Source organism: Eptesicus fuscus, chromosome 17, assembly GCF_027574615.1.
Source record: "Eptesicus fuscus isolate TK198812 chromosome 17, DD_ASM_mEF_20220401, whole genome shotgun sequence".
Taxonomy (NCBI): Eukaryota; Metazoa; Chordata; class Mammalia; order Chiroptera; family Vespertilionidae; genus Eptesicus; species Eptesicus fuscus.
Genome location: NC_072489.1, coordinates 22407511 through 22433850, shown reverse-complemented (window position 1 = coordinate 22433850; position 26340 = coordinate 22407511). Strand labels below are relative to the sequence as shown.

The window sequence follows — 26340 nt, the reverse complement described above, 5'->3', positions numbered from 1 at the left end:
GAATATATGAAACTCAAAATCTTAGAAATAATCAAGTTCTAAGTAATAATAATAATGCCCTAAGCTTCCTTAGAATGAATTGTCCACTACTTGTGTTTTAATTACTGAATAAAATTTAAAAATAATTCAATAATAAAAAATAATCCAATAGATTAAAATTTCAACTTTTAAAAATTAACATTGAAATGGCAGAAAACAATTAACATAGGCTTTCACCACATGCATTTGTAGAAAATTCACCTGGTTAGCGATCTGTCGAGCGAGGACATCCATCCTTGATCCCGATTCTGATATCATTTTAGCTGCATAGATCACATCAGTCGTGTGCTTTAGTGGTCCTTTGCCCCTTAAAGTAAAAGAATACATGTTAGTTGAAGTGGTTCATGCTAATATACACATACATGCATCCCATAAACACACACAGATTTGTACCCCAAAGTACTGGCTATTAGTTTATATATTTCAGTTTTAGATAGGCCTCAATTAGACTTCAATATTAAATAAGAAATGCCTTAAACAAGATAAGCATTCAATAGTACAAGTTATTGTGGTTGTTACTTTAAAATAATCTTGATTTCTAATGCCTCTGAATAAATGTTGTGTCCATTTAGGGATTTTACAAGGTAATTAAGAGGAAAGAAGTGCACTGCTTACATTTTTGTAGAGGGATGAGATAAGGAGATATTTTTCTGATTTCTCTTTCCTCAGAAATAAATGAATGATTACCAGAATGTAACTGTCTATCTACCTAAAACCACTCCTCTCTCCTTACTTCCTTTTGTCCAATTCCTAATCCTCTACTGAGTGTCAAATACTGGCTGTTCTAATTATTTGAGTTCTATTCCTTGTTTTTCAGAGAATGGGACCCTGAAGGAAATGCTATCATAATTGCTTTTACAATTTTTATTGAATTTATTGGGGTGACAAGGGTTAATTAAATTATATAGGTTTCAAATGTATAATTTTATAATACATCATCTGTGTATTATAATTGTTTTGATGCTTTGGTGGGTGAAGGAAGAGTGATGAGGTGGGAAGGAAGAGTAAACGGGTCAGAGTGAGAAAAGAAAGATTCTGAGAAGAAAAAGAGAATGAAACAGTCTTTGTTCATGTCTTATTTACACCTTGGACTGGTCCTGAGGGTAGATACCATAATGTTAAGTCTAATGACTTGCTATTAGAGGAAATTCACTAAGGAGACTATGACCAATGGAGGGGATTCATGCAAAGATAAATGATCTGAGTATTCTCTACCTGGAAACTGCCAAAATGCATGTGCCAAGCAGGCCCTTTCATTGCTCTTTTTCTGTGGTGCCTCTCAAACTCGTTATAAGCAAGTTTCCCTATAAAATGGAACATCACGTCTAACACAATGGAAAGCTGGCCTCCGAAGATGGCCATCATCATACTTCTTTTTAAAAAATCTGCTGACACATGTTGCTTTGTAATTTTTAAAAACATCAACATTAATCAATACAGTATTTGAGTTGTTCTTATCAAATTTATGTCTCAGGCGGGGCTAGATGTTATGTACATGGTTATGCCCAAGAAAGGCATTGCATTTCATTATTTCTATGCATCTCCAGAGAAAGTTAAACTTCAATAAAGCTGGCTAAGCTCCCGAAAGGGCAATGCATCAGCTTCCGAGGCCTTAAACAATGGACAGAGGCTGTTTCTAAGGAGAGCAGCTAACACTCTGAGTTTAAACAATGGACAGAGAGTTATATCTAAGGAATGAGGCTAATGTACCTTCCCACTCAAAATAATATATTTCCCCATATAAAATCGCTGGCCCAATGAGAGGGAAATTACCTCTAAATTTAAATACACACCTTGTTATGAGACCACTGTCCTAAACACATGGAGAACTTAAAAGTAACGATAATACATTATGACAGACTGCAATTACTCCCTTCGCCGTGTTCCTAATTAAATGTATTGCCTGGCAAGCTTCCTACTGAACGCCAAACAGAATTCACATTTTACAAATGATTCCATATCATGCCAGGCTTCCAGAGGAAGCTGCAATTACTGAAACTGTGATAAATTTTTTAACATTCTCAGCCTGAAATGTGCTATGTAATGAAGGCTTTTTAAATTGGGAAATACGTTCAAAGGTTGTTTGCTGCCTTCATTTTCATAATGGGTTCTCAGGATCTCCTGTCAGCAAATTGTGTCTTAAATCATTGAGCCTGGATCCTACAGAGAAAGATACCCAGAAGAGGAGGGGATAGACTTTGGAAATATTTTGAAGGAACCAGAGGCCAGAAATCCTTAATAATATATTTCCCCCAGAAGGAGGGCAGATGAAGCTCTGGACTAGAAGTGGCCAATTAATCACTAAATTATAGGTGAGAAGGTATAATGGGAAGGACTGCAATCACCCAGTGATGTTGACGCCATCAAAAATTTTTATTAATGCAAGTGAAAGCGGCTAAAACGTTATTTGTGCAACATAAACCTTTGAGTTATGTTTGACACTACCCCAATCTTGATTCTTATTTCTTTCCCTGTCCTCACCCCATTTCTGGCATCCACCCCTCCCTTCTTTCTCTTAATTAGCATAAGTAATAACAAGATGATACAGCTGCTCAGTAACAACTCAACCAACTAGAAAATTGCTTTAATAATAGAAAATATCAAATAGTTTCATGGACTGACTTTGTCTTTTAGGCCTTGAGAATAATTTTGAAATAATTGGTATTTTCTGCTACTAATTAAAAATAAAACAAAAAGGTTAATTACATCTTTTGTAGTCCCTAAATCTTTGATAACATATTATTCCCCATTTCAAGACCAGAATATTCCCTTTAATTGTCTTTTCCTTTGATATTTATATATAAATCCCAAGACATTGTGAAAAGTTAATAGATGAAAACAATGATAGCATATATTTTGTTACATAATAACACATTTAGCATTTGCTATGTGCTAGGCAGCATTTTCTACACAAACTAATTTGATCATTATTATGACCCTATGATTTTTGAATTATTATTATTCTCATCACACAGATGAGGAAACTGAGGAACAAAGACGTTAAATTTATATTTTATCAAGTTCAACAGCTTTTAAGTATTGGAGACAGGATTTGAATTCAGGGGAACTGATTATCAAATCTGCTTTCAATGACATATCCTATATGTCTTCCAATAAAACACAAAGATGAAATTATATTATTTTAAAAGATCTCCTTAAGACATGATGGGAGTCACCAAGAAAGCAACAGAGAGCAAAGATGAGGGTTAGATATAGGTGCTGGGTATTTAGGAGGTCCAGCAATAGTGACTTCATTCCACACAGTAGCTTCAAGGAACACAACCCAAATTTGTCCCAGTTCCCCCAAAATATACTACATTACATAGACTTTTAAAATCATGGCAAATGGTTGAAATAACATCAATAGTTTGCTCTCCTGGGATTTTTCTCATAAGATATTATTATTTTTCATTATGATTTACCCAGGTACTTCCCCCCCCCCTTTCTTTCTCCCTGGATATAATCACTAGACTCAAACTCAGCCATTACAAACGCCATATCAGAGATTGCACTTTGATGTTTATTTCTAATACAACAAATATAACTTTTTCTCCTAGAATCTTAGTGTTAGACATTTGTTTTATTTAATTCTAACACTCAAATTCAATGCTCCAATAAAGCAGAGTGAAGTAAATATGGACTTGGGAAATAGATTGTGTCTGCATCCCGGTGCTGACACGTGTTAGCCATGTAGTCTTGGGGAATGACTCGGTTGTTCTGAGCTTATTACCTCTTCATTAAAATAATGATTGTGATACTTGCCACATGGTAAGGATACATACAAATCACATATTTAACACAACATTGGGCACATATTAGGTATGCAGCAGATGTTTATTTTTTCTTTCCCTATCCCTTTACAAGTAATGATGTTTTATTTAGTGACTAATAATATTATATTTATTTTATAGGTGACTTTTAAAATTTTTATACAATAATTATAGCACTTTTCAGATAATATGGACTAGCTTGATTATATTGAGTTTCTTCTTACACCTCAATCTCCTTTTACTAAGAAAAAATATATATAAAACTAGAGGCCCGGTGCACAATATTCATGCACGGGTGGGATCCTAGGCCTGGCTGGCAATCAGGGCCTATCGGGGCTGACTCACCCAGTCCCAATCTGGGCTGGGCTGGCCAAGGCCTATTGGCTGCTGGCCGGGGCCTGCCGGATGGGGATACGGACTGCAGGAGGTTTGCTGGCGGGGGGAGCTTGGCTATAAATATTAATTTATAAATATATTTATAATTTATAAATTATATACATATATATTTATACCTATAAACTGTGTTTATGAATGTGTTTAGTCATTATTGTTGTTTAAGATTATTCTTTAACTCCTTATAAGGAATTGATTTACATTTAATGGATAGATTTGTTGGTAGTATGAATTTCCCAAGATTTATGACTTAGCTTTATAATTCTCTTACTTGTAATTCTGACATTAGATACAAAATAAAAAAACTAATTATCACAGAAGCAACTGAAAATGATGAAGTAAAGAGAGGAAATAAACTCAAGACAGGACACATTGTTCTTCTGTTAAAACACAAATTTTTAATTAGGCAACTCTTTCCCCTTGGATGTTACTTTCTCTTATAAAGTATCATTCTCAAGTTTGGAGGACCTTATAAAATTCCTTAGAAAATCAGCTAGTGAATAAACAGCTAACTTCTTGAGTAATTAGAAGAAATTTTGAGATTCAAGTCTGAAAGAAATGTTGTCCCGTGAAAAAGGGACATATATATACTAGAGGCCAGGTACACAAAATTCATGCACTCAGGGGATCCCTCAGCCCGGCCTGTACTTTCTTGCAGTCCTGGAGCCCTTGAGGGATGTCTGACTGATGACTTAGGCCCGCTCCCCATGGGGAGCGGTAAGCTGGCAGTCGGACAGCCTTAGCACTGCTGTGGAGGCGGGAGAGGCTCCTGCCACCACTGCTGTGCTTGCCAGCTGTGAGCCCAGCTTTTGACTGAGTGGTGGTCCCCCTGTGGGAGCGCACTGACCACCATGGGGCAGCTCCTGCATTGAGAATCTGCCCCCTGGTGGTCAGTGCTCATCATAGTGACCGGTTGTTCCACTGTTCAGTCAATTTCCATATTAGCCTTTTATTATATAGGATATATATTTCATATATATATATATATATATATATATCCATATATATATTCATTTGTTTTCTTTATTTTGTATTATTCAGAGTAGCCTAACAACATCAAAATATTTTAGTCCTTATCCCAGTAAAGAATATTCCTCTTTTACATCATTAGCAAGGTGTTCTGTGGGTGATGGGCTATACACCACATAGCCATTTAAGAACCCAGGCTCCTTCTATTACAAGTAAACCTACTTTTTAAGGCATCACGACCTGTGGATGGATTCATTTCAGTCAGACATTTGACACAGGAAAAGATTGAGGATATCAGAGGGAACTTTAGGGATCAGGATAAGAATTAGGAAACATTACTCTGACCAATGTTTTAGAATCCAGACACACAGACCCATGCCACTGCAAAGAAGGCTGGAAACGCATTTCATTTGGGCACATGGAGAAAAGCAAACAAGGCTTTATGAACTTACAGCATTTCTGCACATACTCCCAGGGGTGCTATAATCCTGACTTTTATTTTAGCAACAAAATCTGTGTTTCCTTTGAAGAGAATTTTGGATGCCATCAAGTAGGTGGGAAAATTTGAGAAAGTACCAAGGCTCTTCACCAATACAGCTGAAATGGTAAGAACTATACTCTGCTTGGGCAGAAAACCAATTCTATTTTTGGTTTAAAATTGTTACAATGTACACGGTCTATTATTAAAACTAAAAATTACATACATCTTACTTTGTACATGGTGATAATAGTCTTTCATGTTCAGTGTTGTATTTATGAAAAAAGGATAGGGCTGATTTTAGAGATCTTTTTGGTGATCAGCCTGAGGAGAATACTTTCAAAGTTAGTAATATTATTATTGCTGCTGTTGATGTTGTTATTGTTTGTGTGCATACAGTGTATGATTGCTATATTTGTTTATGGTATGTGTATGTGCACGTGTGTGTGTGTGTGTGTGTGTGTGTGTGTGTGTGTGTGTGTGTGTAGGAAGTAGAAACTCCCTTCCTCAAATCCAAAATTACTTTTTAAACAAATCTGAGACATAAGTCTTTTCTCTGTTCTTCAGCCCTCAAATTCCCTAATTTACCCTCTACTAGATAGTGTTGTATCAAATCTAGAGACTGTAAAATTCAGGGAAGGATTTTATGAAGTACCTTGAAGGGTCAAAAACCACTAAACACCTAGGTGAAAGCAGTAGAATTAGAATGAAGGAGTTATTTCACAAAGTTTGTTTTTAAGGCAAAGAAGAGGTCAGCTGGCCAGATATTCTGATTTTTGTGTTTAGTAAAATGATAAACCTTCTCCAGTTCTTCCTAAGTATTAAGATTTTGTATTCAAAATGTACATACAAACAAATGTATGTGCTTCTATGTTCCAGGAACTAACTGTAAAATCACTCAGTTTTCTCCCTCAGCCCTGACACCCAGCATTGCTGAGTAGTGTGGTGCAGGTTGTTCACTGCACAAATTCAGGAGTTGCCATCCACATCATGGATGCTACCATAACTGTGTGTCTCATAGCTTATGTTGAATTACATCCTCCTTCTGCTCCTAGCATCTATTATCTTCACCCTATAAACAACAACACAGAAGCTTAGAAGCCCAATGATCCTTACTTTTCTTCAAGGTATATGAATACAGGTTAGTCTACATTTAAGGAGTTCAAGTCATTAGCACTCTCAAAGCCAATTAAAAAGAAATCATGTAGGTAGAAGCATCAGCACAGGTTTTCTGTCAGTATGTATTTTGAAGCACTGAAATTCAATGGGCAGCTTTGAATCAGTGGGATGTTTCATATACTACAAAGAAATCCTACCTAATAAAAGAGTAATATGCAAATTGACCCTAACTCCGCTACACCCACAAGCCACGCCCACAAGCCACACCCACAAGCCAATCAGAGCAAGTATGCAAATTAACCCAACCAAGATTGCTAAGGCCACAGAGAAAGTAGGAGGGAGGCTTGGGTTTCCAAGGCGATAGAAGAAGCCAAGCTTTTCCCTGCCCTGGCCGGCCTAAGCCTCCAATCAAGGCTACAAAATTTCAATTATAGAAGGTAAACAAATCCAAACAGAAATGGCTGCTGGCCACAGAGTGAGCAGGAGGCTTGGCTCTGCTCCAGGATACAAAGTTTCAATTGTAGAAGGTAAATAAATTCCAGATACCAGGGCCTCCTCTTGGGTTGCCAGGGGGTGTGGCTGGCCTGCAAACCACCACAGGCCCCTTGCTCAGGCAGCCCCACACCCCAAGGGAACCCCCACCCTGATCCAAGACACCAGGGCAAACAAGCTGGCCCCCACCCATGCACCAGGCCTCTATCCTATCTAATAAAAGAGTAATATGCAGATTGACCATCACTCCAACACACAATATGGCTGCCCCCATGTGGTCAAAGATCCTTTCCCCATGTGGACACAAGATGGCCACCACAAGATGGCCAGCAGGGGAGGGCAGTTGGGAGGCACCAGGCCTGCAAGGGAGGGCAGTTGTTGGCGATCAACCCTGCAGGGGAGGGCAGTTAGGGGTGACCAGGCTGGCAGAGGAGGGAAGTTGGGGGCAAGCAGGCTGGCAAGGGAGCAGTTAGACATCAATCAGGCTGGCATGGGAGTGGTTAGGGGGTGATCAGGCTGGCAGGTAGGCGAGCAGTTGGGAGCCAGCAGTCCTGGATTGTGAGAGGGATGTCCAACTGCCCATTTAGGCCTGATCCCACCTAAATGGGCAGTCAGACATCCCTCGAGGGGTCCCAGATTGGAGAGGGTGCAGGCTGGGCTGAGGGACACCCCCCTGCCCCCGTGCACGAATTTCGTGCACTGGGCCTCTAGTATATAATAACAAGAGAGTCCTAGCCATTGTTCTTAGTGGGGTCCTATTGAAGCATCATTCTTTAACTATTTGACCAATCCCAAGGGTTATAAAGAGAATAGCCTCTTTGATCAAATTTCTGTAATCCACTACCTGACACTTATCTTTCCTTTTTTTTTTTTTCCATTCTACTTGGGGCTGAAAGAGATACTTTTGGGGGAAAAGAAAGTCACAGTTGTTTTTTCCCTCTCAACTTGACTTTTGACTTTTGACTCAAGAGAGAAATGGAGCCAGTGGTGGGACCCCAGCATTGACCATCAGAAGTTATCTAGAACCAAAAATGAAGCCAGTAGGGAATCCTAGCACTGGTGAAAACTGTGGTATATGAGTAGACATCATTTCCAGTGATCTAAGCCCAATTTTAGATTAATTAAACAAGTTGTTTAAATGTCACACCAAAAAATCAATAGACACTATTACAAGGAGCCTGTGTGAAGAAAGATCTGGAGAATAACAGATACAAGAGTGACACCAGTTCTGGGTTATAGAAGGAACAGTGAGAATTAGCATCCATGCAACTAGCAACTCTAGTTTTTCCTTCAGGCCAACTCAAGAATTTCCTTCCCATCCACCACGCATTAATATTAGCATGCCTTGTCCTTGTCCTGGGCTACACAGGAAACACATAAACCACTGTGTGTGTTAGAGTCTAGCCTGGGGCAAGAAGAGGGAAGAAGTCCTACTTGCGGGAAGATAGGGAAAGTTTTTCTTTTTTCTTTTTTGGGGAGGGGGAGTTTTTCAAATAATTACTATAAGTACTCATTTCTTCTTTGAGACGTACAGTCTTTGAAAACTCTGGAAAATATTCTCATAAGACATTCAGAAACTATACCAGCTGCTTAGTTAAAGGGGTCATTTAGGGAAAATATTGTAATTATAGTTAATATCACTTAAGAAAACTTTGGAAGTAATTGGTTACTGAAACTGAAGTAAGGGATAAAATTTTCAGTGGTGGCTCTCCAGACTCATATGGGTAGTAAGGACTGACAAGGGAATCCATTTCTATCTTCTCTCATGCATAGGAAAGCAAGCTCTCCAGCACCAGCCTTTCCCCATCCCCCATAAGATTGTAAGTCATTAGTCATCAATACCTCTCAGGATATAATAGAAAATCTGAACTCGGCACCAACATTTGAAAACAGGTCTTTTCTCGCCTTCTACACATTACCTCCCTGAGTGTGCACATTAATCAAAGCCAATGCACTGTAAATACAACTGCACTCTCTGACTGTGGGAGTCCCTCTTATTCCTGTTGGCACTGGCCTCAGCATTAATCATATACATGATCTCTTACAGAGCCTGGCCATTTTTTCCAGCTTCCCCTTACACTACGGTATTATACTAGCTGCTCCTGCTTCTTTAATAGCAGCCCAAACTTGATGGGTTCAGAAAATCATTTTCAATTTACGAAAGGAATATAATTCAGCTTTCATTACTTAATGTTTGACTTTCTTAAAGCTTTCATACCTACGCTCTTCTTATTCTAATCATGGCCCTGTGTTATCCTAAGGTCCAATTGAAGAGACATATGGGGGTGAAGGGGCCACCAACTTAGTGAAGGTTTATCACAGCGAATAGATTGGGTCCACAAGTGGTCCAAGGATCTGGCTTGCCACCAGTTTCCAGCCCTGTTGTTTTTTCCAAGATGATAATACTACCAGTAGGTCTTTGGCATGCCCTCCTTCCCCCAGTCTAGTCAGATAGAGCTACAGTTTATTAAGTTTTACTACATTATAAAGCTTCCCATTTTCAGATGGCTTATTCAGATTGAGTATGACTTAAGATACACTGTTTTATGCAGCTGGTTTTAATGTTAATGTGTTAGTATTGCATCTCTCCATTGACTTACATGCTTTATTAAATTATTGTACAGTGACCTGAAGCTGATTTTTTAAAAAGGGTATTATTTTAAAATTTGAATGGAATGAACATCTCTAGTTTACATATGCACATTATTTTTTCACTGTGTCTCTCTGTAAGTCCTAATGTTTTATCTAATGCTATTTGGGACAACATACTTAATGCCTCTTCAATTAAAAGGTAGTAAAGCAATATAATTGTAAAACAGTAGTTGCCCAGCATCATGCCCAGCTGGGTGATCCCTGATCATTCTGCATGTGCTGATATTTGCCCTAAAAATCTCTTGCTTTGGAATAATATAGACCCATACAATACCTAGGTGTTTGGATCTGTTTTCATATTAAATAACTCAGTCTGCAGGGTCACATGTTGCTATCAGACTAAACTATGTTAAAAAACATATATAAACTACTTTAGAATTGTATGCTTAATGATTCATTTCTTATTCGATCAAAATTACTTAAGACAAATAAAAGAAAGCCTAAGTTTAGATATTTATCCTCCCTTCCTTCTGTCCTTCCTTCTTTTTTTCCAACCTTCCTTCCTTTCTTTCTTTTTTTTTTACTCTCTAGACCTTTTTGCTCTGTGGTAGAATTGGGTATTTTGGTCATGCCCCAGCAGTGTGCCTTGGTTCAATGTCAGAACATATTAGACCACGGATCTCCTTCACCTGTTTCTATAGGGAGTTTATTTCATTCAAGGCCTGCCAGTTCTCTCTTTCTAAAAATAGGCATCAAATGTTTGCCAATTTATTTATTTTTTAAAGCATATTGACTGAGATGGCTGCTGTTCTCTCCTGCCAAGAACTCCTCCCTAAATCTCAGTGGTTTATTTTTTTAAATGTTTCTTGAAATGTGAGATCCTGGATCTCCAATTAAGTGGGATTATTTAGGAAGAAAAATAAATAGGAAATGAACAGCCACATGATAGGATGTTACCCTGAATAAAATCAGAATTTGCAGCTTTAAAGTGGGAGCTTATAGAATTCATTTCTATAGCTTACACTGCTGCCGGATAATTTATTTTTTTCTTAATGGGAAATAATGTTATTTTCCCACAGGATAAGCTCATTAATATTTTTACTATCCAATGGGATCAGTTCCAAAAAGGCTAACATATTTTATACCAGAAGCTGGCATTCTGAAGACATCCCCTCATAATATTTAACTTTTGGTGCTTTAAACAGAAATATCCACAGTTTTAGGCAAATAGGTTGCTTTGGGGATTTTTTTCAGCTTTCTCTTTCAAGCATAGAATGAGATAACACATCTCTTACCTTCATCCTCTCTCTGTATATATTTATTTATGTCACATGCATACTATTGTGCTAATATTAAATTATGTACATTATAAAACAAATATAGAAATATAAAGAGACCTACACCATACACAAGAATAAACTCAAAATGGATAAAATATTTAAAATGTAAGTTGTGAAACCATAAAAATCCTAGAAGAAGACATAGCAGTAATATCTCAGACATCTCTCATAGCAATATATATGATATATCTCCTAGGGTAAGGGAAACAATGGGAAAAATAAACAAATGGAACTATATCAAACTAAAAAGCTCCTGCACAACAAAATATATCATCAACAAAATGCAAAGGGAACCCACTGAATGGGAGAACATATTCACCAAAGACACATCTGATAAGGAGCTAATATCCAAAGTATATAAAGAACTTATACAAGTCAACACCAGGAAGACAAACAATCCAATTTAAAAATGGGCAACGTATTGAATAGACACTTCTCCTAAGAGAACATACAGATGGCCAATTGATAGATAAAAATATGCTCAAAATCACTCATCATCAGAGGAAAGCAAATTCAAACCATAATGAGATATCACCTCACATCTGCCAGAATGGCTTCATCAATAAATCAACAAAAAACGTCATCAATAAATCAACAAAAAACAAGTGCTGGCGAGGATGTGGAGAAAAGGGGACCTTAGTACACTGTTGGTTTAATGTTACCCATAATAGTAAATTTCAATTGTATTGTACAAACTAAAGAGCACTTTTCTACAAATTATTTCATTTTGATATATGTAACAAACCTGCAGTATAGAATGACAGAGACTGTCAGCCCCAATTACAAAAGAAAATACTGATGCTCATATGAGCTAGTGGCCCAATCTAGTGAACACATTCAGGAATTGGCAGAGCAGGAGGTCAGTAAAACCCGTTATTTCTGATTCTTGCCCTATGCATATTCTGTCCCAGGTTGCCAGTTCCTTTTATTCTCAAACACAACCACTCCTTCTCCTGTCTTTAATCATAAAGATTCCAGTTTCCTAAGGCTTTTTAGGAAATGCTATTTCTCTTCCATGAAGTGTGTTAACTTGTACAATTAACAAATCATTATTGATTATGGGTTATGTGTGCGGTTCCTTGCTAGACAATATCATGCATGGACAAAAGTATGAATAAGGGCCCTGCCAGTGTGGCTCAGTGGTTGAGCGTCTACCTATGAACCCAGAGGTCACCAGTTCGATTCCCAATCAGGGCACACGCCCAGGATGCAGGCTTGATCCCTGGTAGGCGGCATGAAGGAGGCAACCGTTCAATGATTCTCTCATCATTGATGTTTCTATCTCTCCCTCTCCCTTCCTCTAAAATCAATTAAAAAAAATACAAGTAAGACAAGGCCCCGACTCTCTGTAATATAGAATAACTAAATGAAATGTCACTCCAACTGAAAGACCTTTTGGAAAGACCTTCCCTATTATCTTTAGCTGCATGGATGCAAAAGCAGAAAAGTAATACATTTAGTTATCTGTTTATTTATAAATTTATTCATTAAATATAACTATTATGCATTTTAACTATAGACCAGGATGTCTTATAGAGATTTGCATCCTTGATGCTTGAAATCTAATGGAATGTGGTAAAGTTAATAAGCAAATAAGCATGTAAAAAATAAGATCGTTTCAGCCCTAGTAGGTTTGGCTCAATCAACAGAGCATTGATCTGCAGAATGAAGGGTCCTGGGTTTGATTCCAGTCAAAGGCACATGCCCGGGTTGTGGGCTCAATCCTCAGTAGGGAGCATGCAGGAGGCAGCCGGTCAATGATTCTCTCTCATCATTGATGTTTCAATCTCTCTCTCCCTCTCCCTTCTTTGAAATCAATAAAAATATATTTAAAAAAAATAAGTTTAAGATACATATAATAGATAAAAATAAAACTGAGTAAATACCATCAAATATTTGGTTAGGGCAGAGGATAATATTAAAGAAGAAAATAATTAATGTCTGTACTGAGTTCAGAATTAAAAGAAGGCAAATAATTGCAATAAATAAAGTGGATAAGAGAAAAGATATAACGTTTGCATTTTAAAGTCCAGCTAGAAATGTGTAAGTGAGCCACAGAGTATTTCCAAAGGAAGTTATTTCTCTTTTCGGCTAAGTACTCTAAACCTAAATAAAGATATTAAAGCATAAAACTATGTAAGACAAGTGAATGAAAAACAATCAGAGTGAACATGAATCATAGCACTTTCTAATCGCTAATGCCTTTGAACTATACAATTATAGAGAGTAATACATTGTTGAATGGAACTTGGTGGTCAGTCTGGGTTCTCTCAATTGTGGAAATAGTTTCTACAACCTCTATGACTAATAGATTCTAATTTCTGATGAATATTTCCACACTAGAGACCCTTGCCTCCATGAGATAGGTTTATTTTTGTTAGTTTGGCAGCTTTAACTGTTAGCTATTTCTTGAAATTGAGCACAAATCTGCCAAATTCCTCACATTTGTCCTAAACGTCTTCCAGAGCAACACAGAATGCATATCCTGCAAGAATAGATTCAGATATTTGACACTTATTAAGACACCATTGTATTTTCTGAAAAATACATCCTAGAATACTGACGAAGAAAGAGGATTTTAAAAACTAAACAATGAACACGCAAAGAAGAAGAACACACACACCTTCATTACATGAGAGTGACGAATAAGGTGGCTGTATTTGACTCAAACTAGAGAGGAAGAAAAAAAAATAGTGGAAAAACACCTGATAACTATAATCAAGATTTAGGGCAGGTCTGGAGAAGCACAGGGGCAGAGTGTTCTCATCACAACTCACATCCACTATGAAGAGGACAAAAGAACCTGTTGGAAGAACAAACTGAGCCCTCGCCGATAATTGCAGTGACAAGCAGCAGCTAATAGAAGGGGGTGGGGAATTTTAAAACACTGAGGCCAAATTTGTATGACCAACCAAGGTCTCAGAATTGACACGGTGCAGAATAGGCTGTGGAAGTCTGGTGGCCCGTCAGTTAGAATTACATTTACAGCAAGATGACATTGGAGCTTGAACTCAGAACTGGATGTTTCAGCATTTAGCCATGATTGTGGGTAAAAACAAGTCAGTTAATAAGTGGAGAGCGGTATAAATTCCATGTTATAATCAATTTTGAAACCCTCACTATGGTTAACTTTTCACCACCTGAAGTGCGTGTATATATCCATTCTCTATAAACCAGGATTTGTCTCCCTAATGACAACTCTCAGGCTGTGTTTAGCCTTAGGTAGCACCCATAACATGGCTCCCGTAGTTGCTTATTTTTATCGCGATCCTTGGATTTTTCTAGTACTCCATTTAACAAGCAGTTTCTGCCTCTGCCCACACTGATGCTGTTAACATCAGGAATCTGGTTGCTCATGTCAGTGGGCTGCAATCTTATGGGGTGAGGTGGGGACAGGAATCACTTACAAGCAGTCATTATATGATTAACCTCTCTAAGGGTCAGATTTAACATCTTTAAAAGGGTGTAGTAATGTCAGTCCGGTTCTTCTCATGGAAAAACTTCCTGAGTTAAATGGGTTAGTGACTATGGAAATATTTTGTGTACTTCAAATTTCTATAGAGATATAGTAATGCTATTAATATCTGCATATATGTAATGTTGAAATTCTTTAAGACCAATAGTTTAATACTCTGGCATAGTTAACTAGTAGGGACTCTAGTAAATATATACTTGCCTAAATATCCTATAAATTTGCATTGGAAAAATTTCCATAATTGGAGTTGTATTGAAAAAAATAAACACATTTATACACTAGAATATCCCCTCAGCTCAACTGTAGATACTGTTTTTTTGTATTATTCATGCATTTGTTTCATTGATAATATAGATTGCTTATTTATTAAATTTATTCAAATATTATTTTCATGAAACATGCTCCCATAGGAAAGAGAATATATTTGTTTTGATAGCTTAGTATATAATAGAAACATTATATTGAGTGCATCAGTTCAACAATAAGCTTTTTGTAAAAAATGACAAATCTATGTAATTTACATATATGAGTATAAATTAAAATTACATGTATTAAATTTCAATTATCATAACTTTTAAAATCCTAAATCCTAAATCATTTAATATACTAGAGGCCTGGTGCACAAAATTCATGCACTCAGGAGTGGGGGGGTCCCTGAGCCAGGCCTGCACCCTCTTGAAGTCTGGGAGTCCGCGGGGGATGTCCGACTGATGGCTTAGGCCCGCTCCCTCAGGGAGCCATCAGTGGGACATCCTTAGCGCTGCCGTGGAGGTGGGAGAGGCTCCCACCACAATACTGCGCTCACCAGCCATGAGCCCGGCTCCTGGCAGAGCAGCGCTCCCCCTGTTGGAGAGCACTGACCACCAGGGGGCAGCTCCTGCATTGAGTGTCTGCCCCCCTGGTGGTCAGTGTGCGTCATAGCGACTGGTGTGTTCCATCATTTGGTCGATTTGCATATTAGCCTTTTATTATATAGGATATGTATATGCAATTTATACACACACACTACATATCAATATTTGTTAATGTACCTTTGACTCATAATTTTAAATGTTTGTTAAATAGACTTTGCTTTCATAGATAATCTTTTTTATCATTTAAAAAAATACTTGCTACTGAGAAAAATTATTTCCACAATTGGATTTTAGTAAAACAAATAAGATAAGGTCATGAAAATTAATTTAGGTATCATATTGCAAAAATATGACCAAAATTTTTTAAATTTACATTTTGGGTTAGCTGTACTTCCAAAACATCTGTTATACTATTATAGCAGGTGTTTATTAATATGGATGTCTAGTCAAATTTCTTGGTCGCTAATAGCTTGGCAATTCAACATCTAAATATTGTCAAAATCCTTGATTATATGTTAGAAACTGTGGATAATTGATTCAAAACTGTTTCCTCTCACTAGATTAAAAAATTAAAGCCTGCTGTGTATTTTCCTTTGGAATCTCAATATTTTTCTAAAATTTCTAAAACATTTCAATAATGAGAACTTATGAAGTTATAAAAGCCATTTATAAGCCAAGACGTGTATTAATTCAAATTTCTTTAGGCCCTTCATTATATAAATACAAATGAAATTATTTTTAATGCCCTGAGCTGGAAGTGAAGTGAGCTGATAGAGAAACAGTAATTATAAAATTATATATATGCATATTATACTATATATATATGTATGTGTGCATACACACACACACACACACACATACACATACACACACATACACACACACATACACATACACATATATATATAGTATTACTTCATATATTTATGGAGAAAAAGAGAGAGAGGCACCAACCTTTTAGGACATACAAGCTCAGATTTGTTAATTAATTATTCTTAAAATTATTTAATAAAGTCTGGATAGTACAAGTCAACAAGAAGCAATTTGGTGGCCTCAGCAATTCGACTGAGTAGCTTTGATGGGTGACATTTACAACATAGACCCTGAATTGGGATTTCCTTTTGAATAATGCAAGGGAGTGATGGAAATCTCTAGAAAATTTTTGTAGTAATAGTATTAAACAGAAACCTTTGAAAGTCTGAAACCGAATAATTATAGATTCTGAAAGTTTAAAATTTATTTCTGTTTCACTTCTATGAGAATGTTTGCCTTTTTGTCCACAATGGTAGAATGTGTGGTTTTAGTCCAGTATCATCACTGTCCAGTAGACTTTTCTACAATAAGGAACATGTTCTCCATGCTACCCAATATGAAAACCACTAGAATCATGTGGATTTTGAGCATTTGAAATTTGTCTTCTACAACTAAAAAATAAAGAACATTTAATTGTGTTAGTTTTAATCAATTACACTTGTTTAAATAGTCACACTTCGTGAAGGGCTACAGAATGGAAGAGTGCAGGCCTAAATCATAGTATATGACTTTCTGATTTAATGAATTATGCTTCCTTAGACTTGAGAATAATGCTACGTTATTGCATGGATAGTTGTGCTGGAATTCCATGTTTTTGTTTTTATTTTTATGTGTAAAAAGGAAAATATTATCAGCATCTTAAGACAAGTGATCTCTCTAGATATTGTTTGCTACGTTAGAAATGGAGCCACAATAGCAATAGGCACAGTTCATTAGAGTGTGAATATATCCAGACTCTTTTTCATATGACCTAGATCAGAAGTTAACTATGGCTTACAAGCCGAGTTCTGCCCACCACCTCTTTTCTAAATAAATCTTTATGAAAACAGCATGTATTGTGTATGACTAATCATGCTACAACAGCAGAGTTGAATAGTTATGACTGAGAACTGACCCTATAGTCTGCAAAGCCTATCTGGCTCTTTATAGAAAAAGTTTGCCACTTCTGACCTAGGTGAATAGTTATAAATGTTAGGAGAAAATCTCTCTTACAGAGAAGTACACTTTTCTCAATTCATTCACCATATATAATACATAAATAATATATGATATTTGTATGTAATATATACTGAGTGGCCAGATTATTATGATCTCTGAACGCATAATAATCTGGCCACTCAGTGTATATCTTATATAATAAAAGGCTAATATGCAAATTGTCCCCTCGACCAGCAGGCAGGCCGGCCAACCGCCATGTCCCCTCCCCCTGGCCAGGCTGGCCGGACCCCACCCATGCACAAATTCATGCACTGGGCCTCTACACACACACACACACACACACACACGCACACACACACACACACACACTGAGTGGCCAGATTATTATGCGTTCAGAGATCATAATAATCTGGCCACTCAGTGTATATTACCATCTATACAGTTATATACAGTATACACATACATAATAACATATGTAGCAATTTAGAAAGTGAGGTACTAAAATCTCAAATATATATAAAATTAAATAGTCTCCAAATAACGCCTATGTGTTTTCATCCTATTTCATGGTAAATTTAATGCACAATCATTTATACCATCTTTTTTCTAGTTTAAGTAGAAGGAGTGACTAACAGGTCTCTGCCTAGAATCTTGGTGATCAGAGAGTATTGGAGCTAAAGTTGAACATAAAAGTACATTCCAAACTTATTTTAAAGATAGTTGCCTAAGAAGTTGTAAGATGCCTAAGGTCACAGCGACGCTGACCATTTAATCAATGTTTATTCACTGTGACACATCTATTGACATAACCACCCAGGTAGGCCGATATGCTGTGCAGAATTCAGGAACACGGTGCCTTAGGACCTGGGGTTAGGACCAGGGAGGGAAACCCTGTGAGGTGTCGCAGTGGCTGTGCTATGTATGACATATGCCCTCACCTCAATCCAACTGGAAAGAGACAGTCTTCAAATTAGATTCCCATCGTGGTTTCTGTAGTGTGCATATTTCATGCTCTGGGCTGATGCTAGAACAGATGATACTAGGAGGACGGCACACACAAGGGAGCACTTATGATGGACCATTTAATGATACAAACAGTTGGCAAAAATCACAGATGACCTATGTATCCCAGAGGATAGATTCTAACTGCTCAGTTTAAGCACTCGGATCTTAGGCTTTATTTTACTCAGTGTAATTTTCCGTTGTTCTAAAGACTTACTCCCAAAATAGAAACAACCCTATTGGAATTACAGTACAATTGTCTAAGAACAAGTGTAATTTCATTGGGATTCATTTAAAGAATTCCACACATTGTTAGGAGAAAAATTGAAATTTACTCTCTGTCCTAAGTAGAACTGATAATTTATTTCTCTACCGTTATTAAAAAAGCATGATAAAACAGATGTGCTTCTGTTCTCAAAGATAATCTTAAGTACTTGTTTTGTATAAGTTTTAACATAAAATATAATGGTATAAGTTTTAACATAAAATATAATGGTATCATTTTCATAAGGGACTTTCATTAAAATCATCATAAATATTTCTTAAAGGTGTCAAAGAAAGTAGTTATAATATAATATATAATAACAAAAATGGGTATTTCAAATTCTGAATTGGTAGAGCCTTTAACTTTATCAGAATAATTTTCCGTTACCAGATGCTTCAATAAAAATTAATATCTCAACTTTGGACATTTTTTTTCTCTCTTCTTTCAGACCAACAGTATAGATCTTGGTTTTATAATACAATAAAGTACATATTACAATCTAAACTATATAGATGCCTGAAATCTACAAACTATCTAGATTCCTTTTTTAGAAATGTGTATGGGTTTAGATCCTTGATTGGAGTGTGGAATGCAGAGGCACTAAAAAAACAGAACCAACCAGTCATTTCTATAACATTACATACTAGAGCCACGGATATTTTAGAATAAGCTTTTTGCAGTTTTTCTGAATCAGTGTTCTAATCTGAATGTGTCTGATGCCACTTAGTCCTATGAAATCAGTCAGGTGGGGGTAAAGATGACACAAAACACTTATCTCCATATTTTAGTCTTCCAGAGTTAGCTCTAACCACAGGAGCCAATGGAGAGGTTCTAAAGCCCTAGAGAGCCAGTAGTGTGAACTCTAAGTAGCAAGACTTAAAACATTACCTCTGGCATTTCTGTTGAGATAACTACAATTTTCCATGGATTCTTTGTTATATCACCAACTGGAAATTATTAAAGGAATATTATTTGAACTGCAAGAAAAGGTAAGGCAAAATCAATGCAGGTGGTGCTTCAACTTTGAAAATTTTGACAACTTAATGCCATGACAATAAGTGGGTGAGTTAAAACTAGCAACTTCTGGTGCTTTAAGAACCTCTGAATCTTGCACGTATAAACAGGAGCATAAACAGGAGACAGTGTGGAGCATCTTAATGGTGTCAAGCAGAACAATTATTAACTAAAGCTACCCTATGCCTTAAATTTCTGGTTTGACGACTAGAAAAATGGGTCCTGTTTGTCCCTATGCCTTAAATTTCTGGTTTGACGACTAGAAAAATGGGTCCTGTTTGTCATTCAGAATGACATATAAATTTTGTGAGTAGGGTCTGTTAATGGGTTGTTTTGAACTAATTCTCTGAAAATAATTTTCTCTCAAGGAAATACATTATTGTTCTCATATCCTATTTGGCCTTTAAAAAAATCTTTATTTAACTGATATTTAAAATGGTTAGGTATGTAAAAAACCTGCACTTTGGATATAAGATCATTTGTATCATCTTAACTCCTTGACCGCCAAGAGAGTATAATTGGTCCTTTAGAGATCTTTTCAACTGTACCCCAGAAAAAAAAAAAAAAGTAACATGATGTATTATCTGTTATATTACACACACATTACAAAAGACATACAAACCTATGGTCATGCTGCCCAATTGCTTATCTAACTATTGGAAATAAAGTTAATTCAGAAATAACTACATACACACATTCTTTTATTGGTTGACAAAAAATGAGTGCAGAAGTATTTAGTATATAAAATAGCTTATTCTGATTCAGGAGAATCATTTTCATGCATTGCTTTTTAGTTCAGTTTTTTCAACATAGGACTACACTACTTAATTCATATTTGAAAGTGCACTCAAACCACCACAGGTAAGTAAGAATATTATTCAGGTAGACAATATGGAAGCTTTGGGTATTCTTTTCTAATATATCTTCACTATTTTTTTGGAAAGAAAATAATCAGTCCCCCACAGATGAACACAATCATGACATATATTTTACCAAAGTCATTCTTTATGGGCACTCACAACCCATGTAGAACAATAGTACTGCAACATGCTTTATTTATCAACAGTTGTATTATGTGTGAAATATCACATTCAATCTAAAGCCCTGAAGTACAATGGTCTTCAGGGAGATATTAACCATTTCTCAAATATTAACTCTATAAGAAATATTAAATTTTAAAACACAGGAATTATCTTCCTTATCTGTAAAATGAGAGGTTTGGACAAAGTAATCTGACATGACCTTCTAGAACTTATATCTTATCATTTTATGCCTTTTTTCTCTTTCAGTAAATAATTCCTTAAAATTGAGTAGAAGGCATCTTTGGCTTGACAAATATATTATGTAGTGATAATCAATTGCATTTGTATTTATAGAGGAAAATATTTATTTCTATATTTTTATAAAGAAAATGTGTCTTTAGCTGTCTGAAACCACTTAGGAAAACAGCTACACAGATGATCAACCATATGGCATTAATAAATGTATAACCCAGACAGACACGAAACAGTTTATATTTTAACCAAACTGTTAAACTAACTCACGAAGATGTCATATATTACCTATTTAGCTGAGAGTTTTATTGCAGAGAAATTATATCATAATTAACAATTAACATCGGACCAACAATTCTATTTTATGATTACTTCCCAAGCAAATTAAGGGGGATAGCTCCATACAATTATATATTTAAAAATGTAATATACATAATTATATATAAATTACCCACATCTCTACGAGTAGTATTTACACCAAAGGTGGTAAGGGGAATAAAACCACTATGGTTAAATATATAAAATTTTTAGGTAGATGAATAATTTTCAAACTATTTTTCACTGAGGTGTTTTGGTGCCCAAGAACACGGAGTATAGAAGTGGGGAGCCGAAAAGGATGCCAATCTGGAATGCCTCCAAGACAGCATACCCTAGTCCATCTTTTTTTTGTATTTGTATATATTATAGCTACAGTTTTGATATTTACAAAGATGCCAGTGCTTTAGTAAATTTGTATAAAACTCCATTAGTGAAATACATTTATACTATATTAAATGATCTACATAAACACAGGACTACAGAAAAAATAATAGAAGAAAAGGGGAGTAATTGATAAAAGTTAAAGAGAAATAGATATTTAAAGAAAAAAGACAGGCATAATAAATACACTTAGAAATTTGTTAGTGTAATGTGATGTTATTATACTACCATATCTACAAAATGAATAGATGAGAGAGAAATGTTGTCTGTTTTGTTAAATTTCTGCCTGGAAATGGAAATATTTTAGCATAATAAATACATCAGTCCTTTAGTGTCTCCTCCATTTTATCTCTGCAGTATTGTAATTAACACAATATTATATTCACTACAAATCAAAAACCAACTTATTTTCCTTAGATGAATTACAAAGGAAATAGATTGAGTTGTCTAATCCTACTGGATTTCCAAGCATTCAAATTCTAAGGACAAGAAACTAACTTCAAAACTGCTCTTTTCTCCATTGCAAAGCACTCAGCGAAGTAGTTGAATATGATTTTATGTACTGCAATTGTGTCAATAAAAATGGCAAATGACACCAAAACAAACGATTTACACACTATCATTTTAAGACTTTAAGACCAATTTTTGAGAGAAAGTCTTAATCTGCACACATCTATCCCAGAAGGCTAAATGCAAACTTGTAGAAGTGTAGACTTGAGCTGGAAGAAATGAGGAAGGCTTGGCCAAATGGAAAGGAGGCAGGGGCTGGCACACACTAGTAATTGAGTTGCTCCAGGAAAAGACATCTAATTTGACCAGAACAGAGATTTCCCTAGCAGAGTGCTGGGCAAAGAAACAGGAGAGTAGGCAAGGACCAGATCTGGAAAGCCTGGAATGCTGACATTTTTAGGAAACCTCTAATATTGATACTCTTCAACCAAAGCAGATGATGACCACAGAGAAAAGAACGCTGTGGAAGACACTGGTTTGCTAAGTGATCAGAGCATTGGCCTGTGGACTGAAGGGTTACAGGTTTGATCCCTGGTCAAGGGTGTGTACCTAGGGGCTGGGGAACCTGCACCCCAGCCCTGTGTGCTGGAGGCAACCAATCGATGTGTTTCTCACATAGATGTTTCGCTCTCTCCCCCTCTCCTCCTTCCCTTCTACTCTCTCTAGAAAATCAATGGGAAAAATATCCTCAAGTGAGGATTTAAAAAAAAAGAAACTGTGGAAAATATTTAAGCAACATTAATTTTTCTTTCACTGTGGCCAGTAAATTCTCTGATGTTCAGGGAGCACTGGCTGGCCACAGCGATGATTTGCCAATTGACTGGCTCCTTCATATGCTCTTAGGGGTGCAGCCTCAAAGCCTAAACATTTGATGCTGATCTGAATTTTACTCATGGTTGATCTCTGAATCCTTAAGCCTCGGCCTGACAAAAACAAAACAAAACAAAACAAAACAAAAAACAGCTTAGGTCTCCCTTCTCTGCTCATTTCATCTTTACTTCTTAAAATATTTTTTAATAGATGCGCCCTCTCTTTTTCCATTTGTCATGACATTCTTTAAAGATAGAAAGTCTGGTCTACATTTTTTTTGCACACCGCAGAACACTAAACATAAGGATTGTGAATGCTAATATAACACCGTCAATAATTAGTCTGATTATATCCAACCTATTGTAAGAATTTAAGAGGCTGAATTTATCTGTTCTCTTAGTAATGATGGAAAATCAGGGTTACTAAGGAAAAGAAATGCAGATTTATTTATTTTTATGAGAGAATTTCCAAACTAGAGGAAATTGCAGCAATTATATACAGGCAATTTGTGTTTGACATTATTCTGTGTAATTTAAAATGTGAATTATTGTCTTAAGTATGCATAACAGTACTTTGAAAAGAGTTTATATAAAGACTAACTTGAGATATTTGTAAATACCAGTATGTTAAAAATAAGCAGTGAACTTTGGCAGGATTCTTGCTCACTGATTCATCCATATTTGCATTATTTATAAGATGCTAATTGGAATCTACTATAAAAGAGACTATAAATATGAGCTCTAATTCAGTGAAGACCAAACAACAAATAATCATAGAGCTCTCAAATTTCAAAGATTCCATATTTGATAAACCACAATATTAATGACCACAATTGAAAAAGAAAATAATATTAAACAAAACTAAAAATATTTTAGCTTGATTGAATGACTACTTCACTGACATCCCTCCCCCAAAAAATAATTTCAAAGTTATATACAATATCTTTGCTCTGTTTGTTGTTGTTGTTAGATGATGTTTTTTTATAGCGGTAAAGAGTTAATTTTTGACTTTGAATTTTCTTGGACCAGCTGATGACATGTTCAACCCTCATCTGCAAGGCTCTTCTCACTTTCATACTAACCTACCTAAATAAGAAGCAAATGTAAAATCTCCAGTGCCTTTGAAGAAAGGTCATATTTCAAGAATGAACCATGTATGCAATTTCTCAACCTGTGTGAAAAGTACAAGGGTAATGAAAACTTTTCTTTTGCTTTGACAAAAATCATCTCTATTCATGATTTCCTTCAAATTCTTCAGTATTAACATGTACCAAGAAAAGTGTTCATTGCTCTACCACTTGAGATGCATTAACGATTATATGCCAGAAACTACTTTCCGGAGAAGGGGAAATGGGAACTGTGTTTGCTCCACATACACATGCCACCCACAACAGCATGGCACCCACAAATAAGAACACACACACACACACACACACACACACACACACACACACACACACACACACCAAACTAGCTTCATAGCAAGGCATACAGATTGTTTACCATCTGGGTTCCACTTACCCAACCATACCCTGGCATACTCAACCTCTCCTCACCATACCCCTTTTATGCTGATCGGTGGGCTCCTTTACCCTTATGCGACCTTGTATTCTTATCTCCATTATTTAGCCTTTTCTGTTTCCTTAGCCTGTGGTCTCTTTCCTTCCTTGCCTACCGAGTGAATTCTGATGCATTCTTGGACATCTAATGTTTATTTTCTACCACTTCTCTAAAAACATATATGGACTTCCTCAAAATAACGAGTTACTCCCCTCATTGTTTTCCCATAACACTTAGTGCAGAACATTGATATTAATCCATATCCAGCTATTTTGTTGGTCTGGTTTGAATAATATATTTGCTTCTTTGTTATCATTTAAACACTTCAGAAGCTCAGAGTTTATTTTAAACACCTCTAGTAATTAGAACAGAACCTATTTTGAACCAAGTGCTCAATGAATGTTTTAAGAAAGCATTTCAGCCACTTTTTTCCTCATGTTTGCTTAAAATCATAACCCAGCAAAACAATGCTGAAACAAAATAAAAATAGCTTCCAGGAGCTTGCGGGATTATGATTTTTTTCTTTTTTAGACTGTAATAGAGGAATCGGTGACATCTTTGCATTTAAAACTATTTTTGCCAAATACAGAAAGTAATTTTTAATTGAATTTATTTGACTTATATTGGCTAATAAAATTATATACGTTTAAGGTATATAATTCTATAATACATCATCTGTATATTGTGTTGTGTGTTCACCACCCCAAGTCATATCTCTTTTCATTACCATTTATCCTCTTTACCATCTCCTTCCTTTCTCCACCCCCTTTTCCTTCTGGTAATGACCATACTGGCATATTTTTTGTTGTTTGCTTAATTATTTTTTCACTCAGCTCCCCAACCCTTTCCCCTCTTGCAGCTATGAGTCTGTTTCTATTTTGTTGTTAGTTTATTTTGTTTATTAGATTCCACATTTCAGTGAAATCATATGGTATTTGTCTTTCTCTGACTGGCTTATTCCAGTTAGCATAATACTGGTATTCTCCAGGTCCATCCATCAATAGATAAGTGGATAAAAAAGCTGTGTTACATTAACACAATGGACTACTACTCGGTCATAAAAAGAAGGAAATCTTACCTTTTGCAACAGCATGGGTGGACCTGAAGAGAAAGCTTTTGAAATTGGTACTTTGTTAACATGCATATTCCATGTGACAAACAGAGAAACACTATTGGAAACAGGATGTGGACTCACATTGACATCAGCAAATTTTGGCTTGACCAACTTGGCTTCTCCATTTCCAATGATGAAAAAGATGGAGGTAATGCATATTGCTCTCTTATTATAAAAATATAGTTATAAGACAAATTAATTAAACTATGCCTATGAATGTTACAACAAATTCTACTTTTAAAATTATCATCACGAATGTGTTCAGTGATAAAATCTCAGTGAATGAGATTTTTGAATTCTCCCTAGATGTATGATCGAATTGCTTCCTGCAACCTTTCTGAGTCTCTTTTCACCTATAAAATGAGAAGATAGACTAAAGGCACATGCAGGCCTTTTAAACATTAGTAGTGTGACTCCTGCTAAGTAAGATAACTTATGCAGTAGCTGAATTGCTAAATCACTGTTGCAGGTCTTCAATGAGCCTTCCTTCAGAAAGGAAATCACAAGTATTTATAAAATCAGAAAAAAACTCCAGATCCTATGTGTATCTTGTTCTGTGATGTTTTAACCAACAAGTTTATGATGACTATTAAGAACCATT

The 26340-nt window shown here is 36.1% G+C and overlaps 1 protein-coding gene across 1 annotated transcript in view; it reads right to left on the bottom strand.

Moving 5' to 3' along the window:
• Positions 1–26340, bottom strand: part of CTNNA3 (catenin alpha 3) — a 1343669-nt gene that overhangs the window by 64828 nt on the left and 1252501 nt on the right. Inside the window, exon 16 of the mRNA XM_054728624.1 lies at positions 241–346. Within this exon, the coding sequence (XP_054584599.1) occupies positions 241–346 (106 nt within the window). The remainder of the gene's footprint in view (positions 1–240; positions 347–26340) is intronic.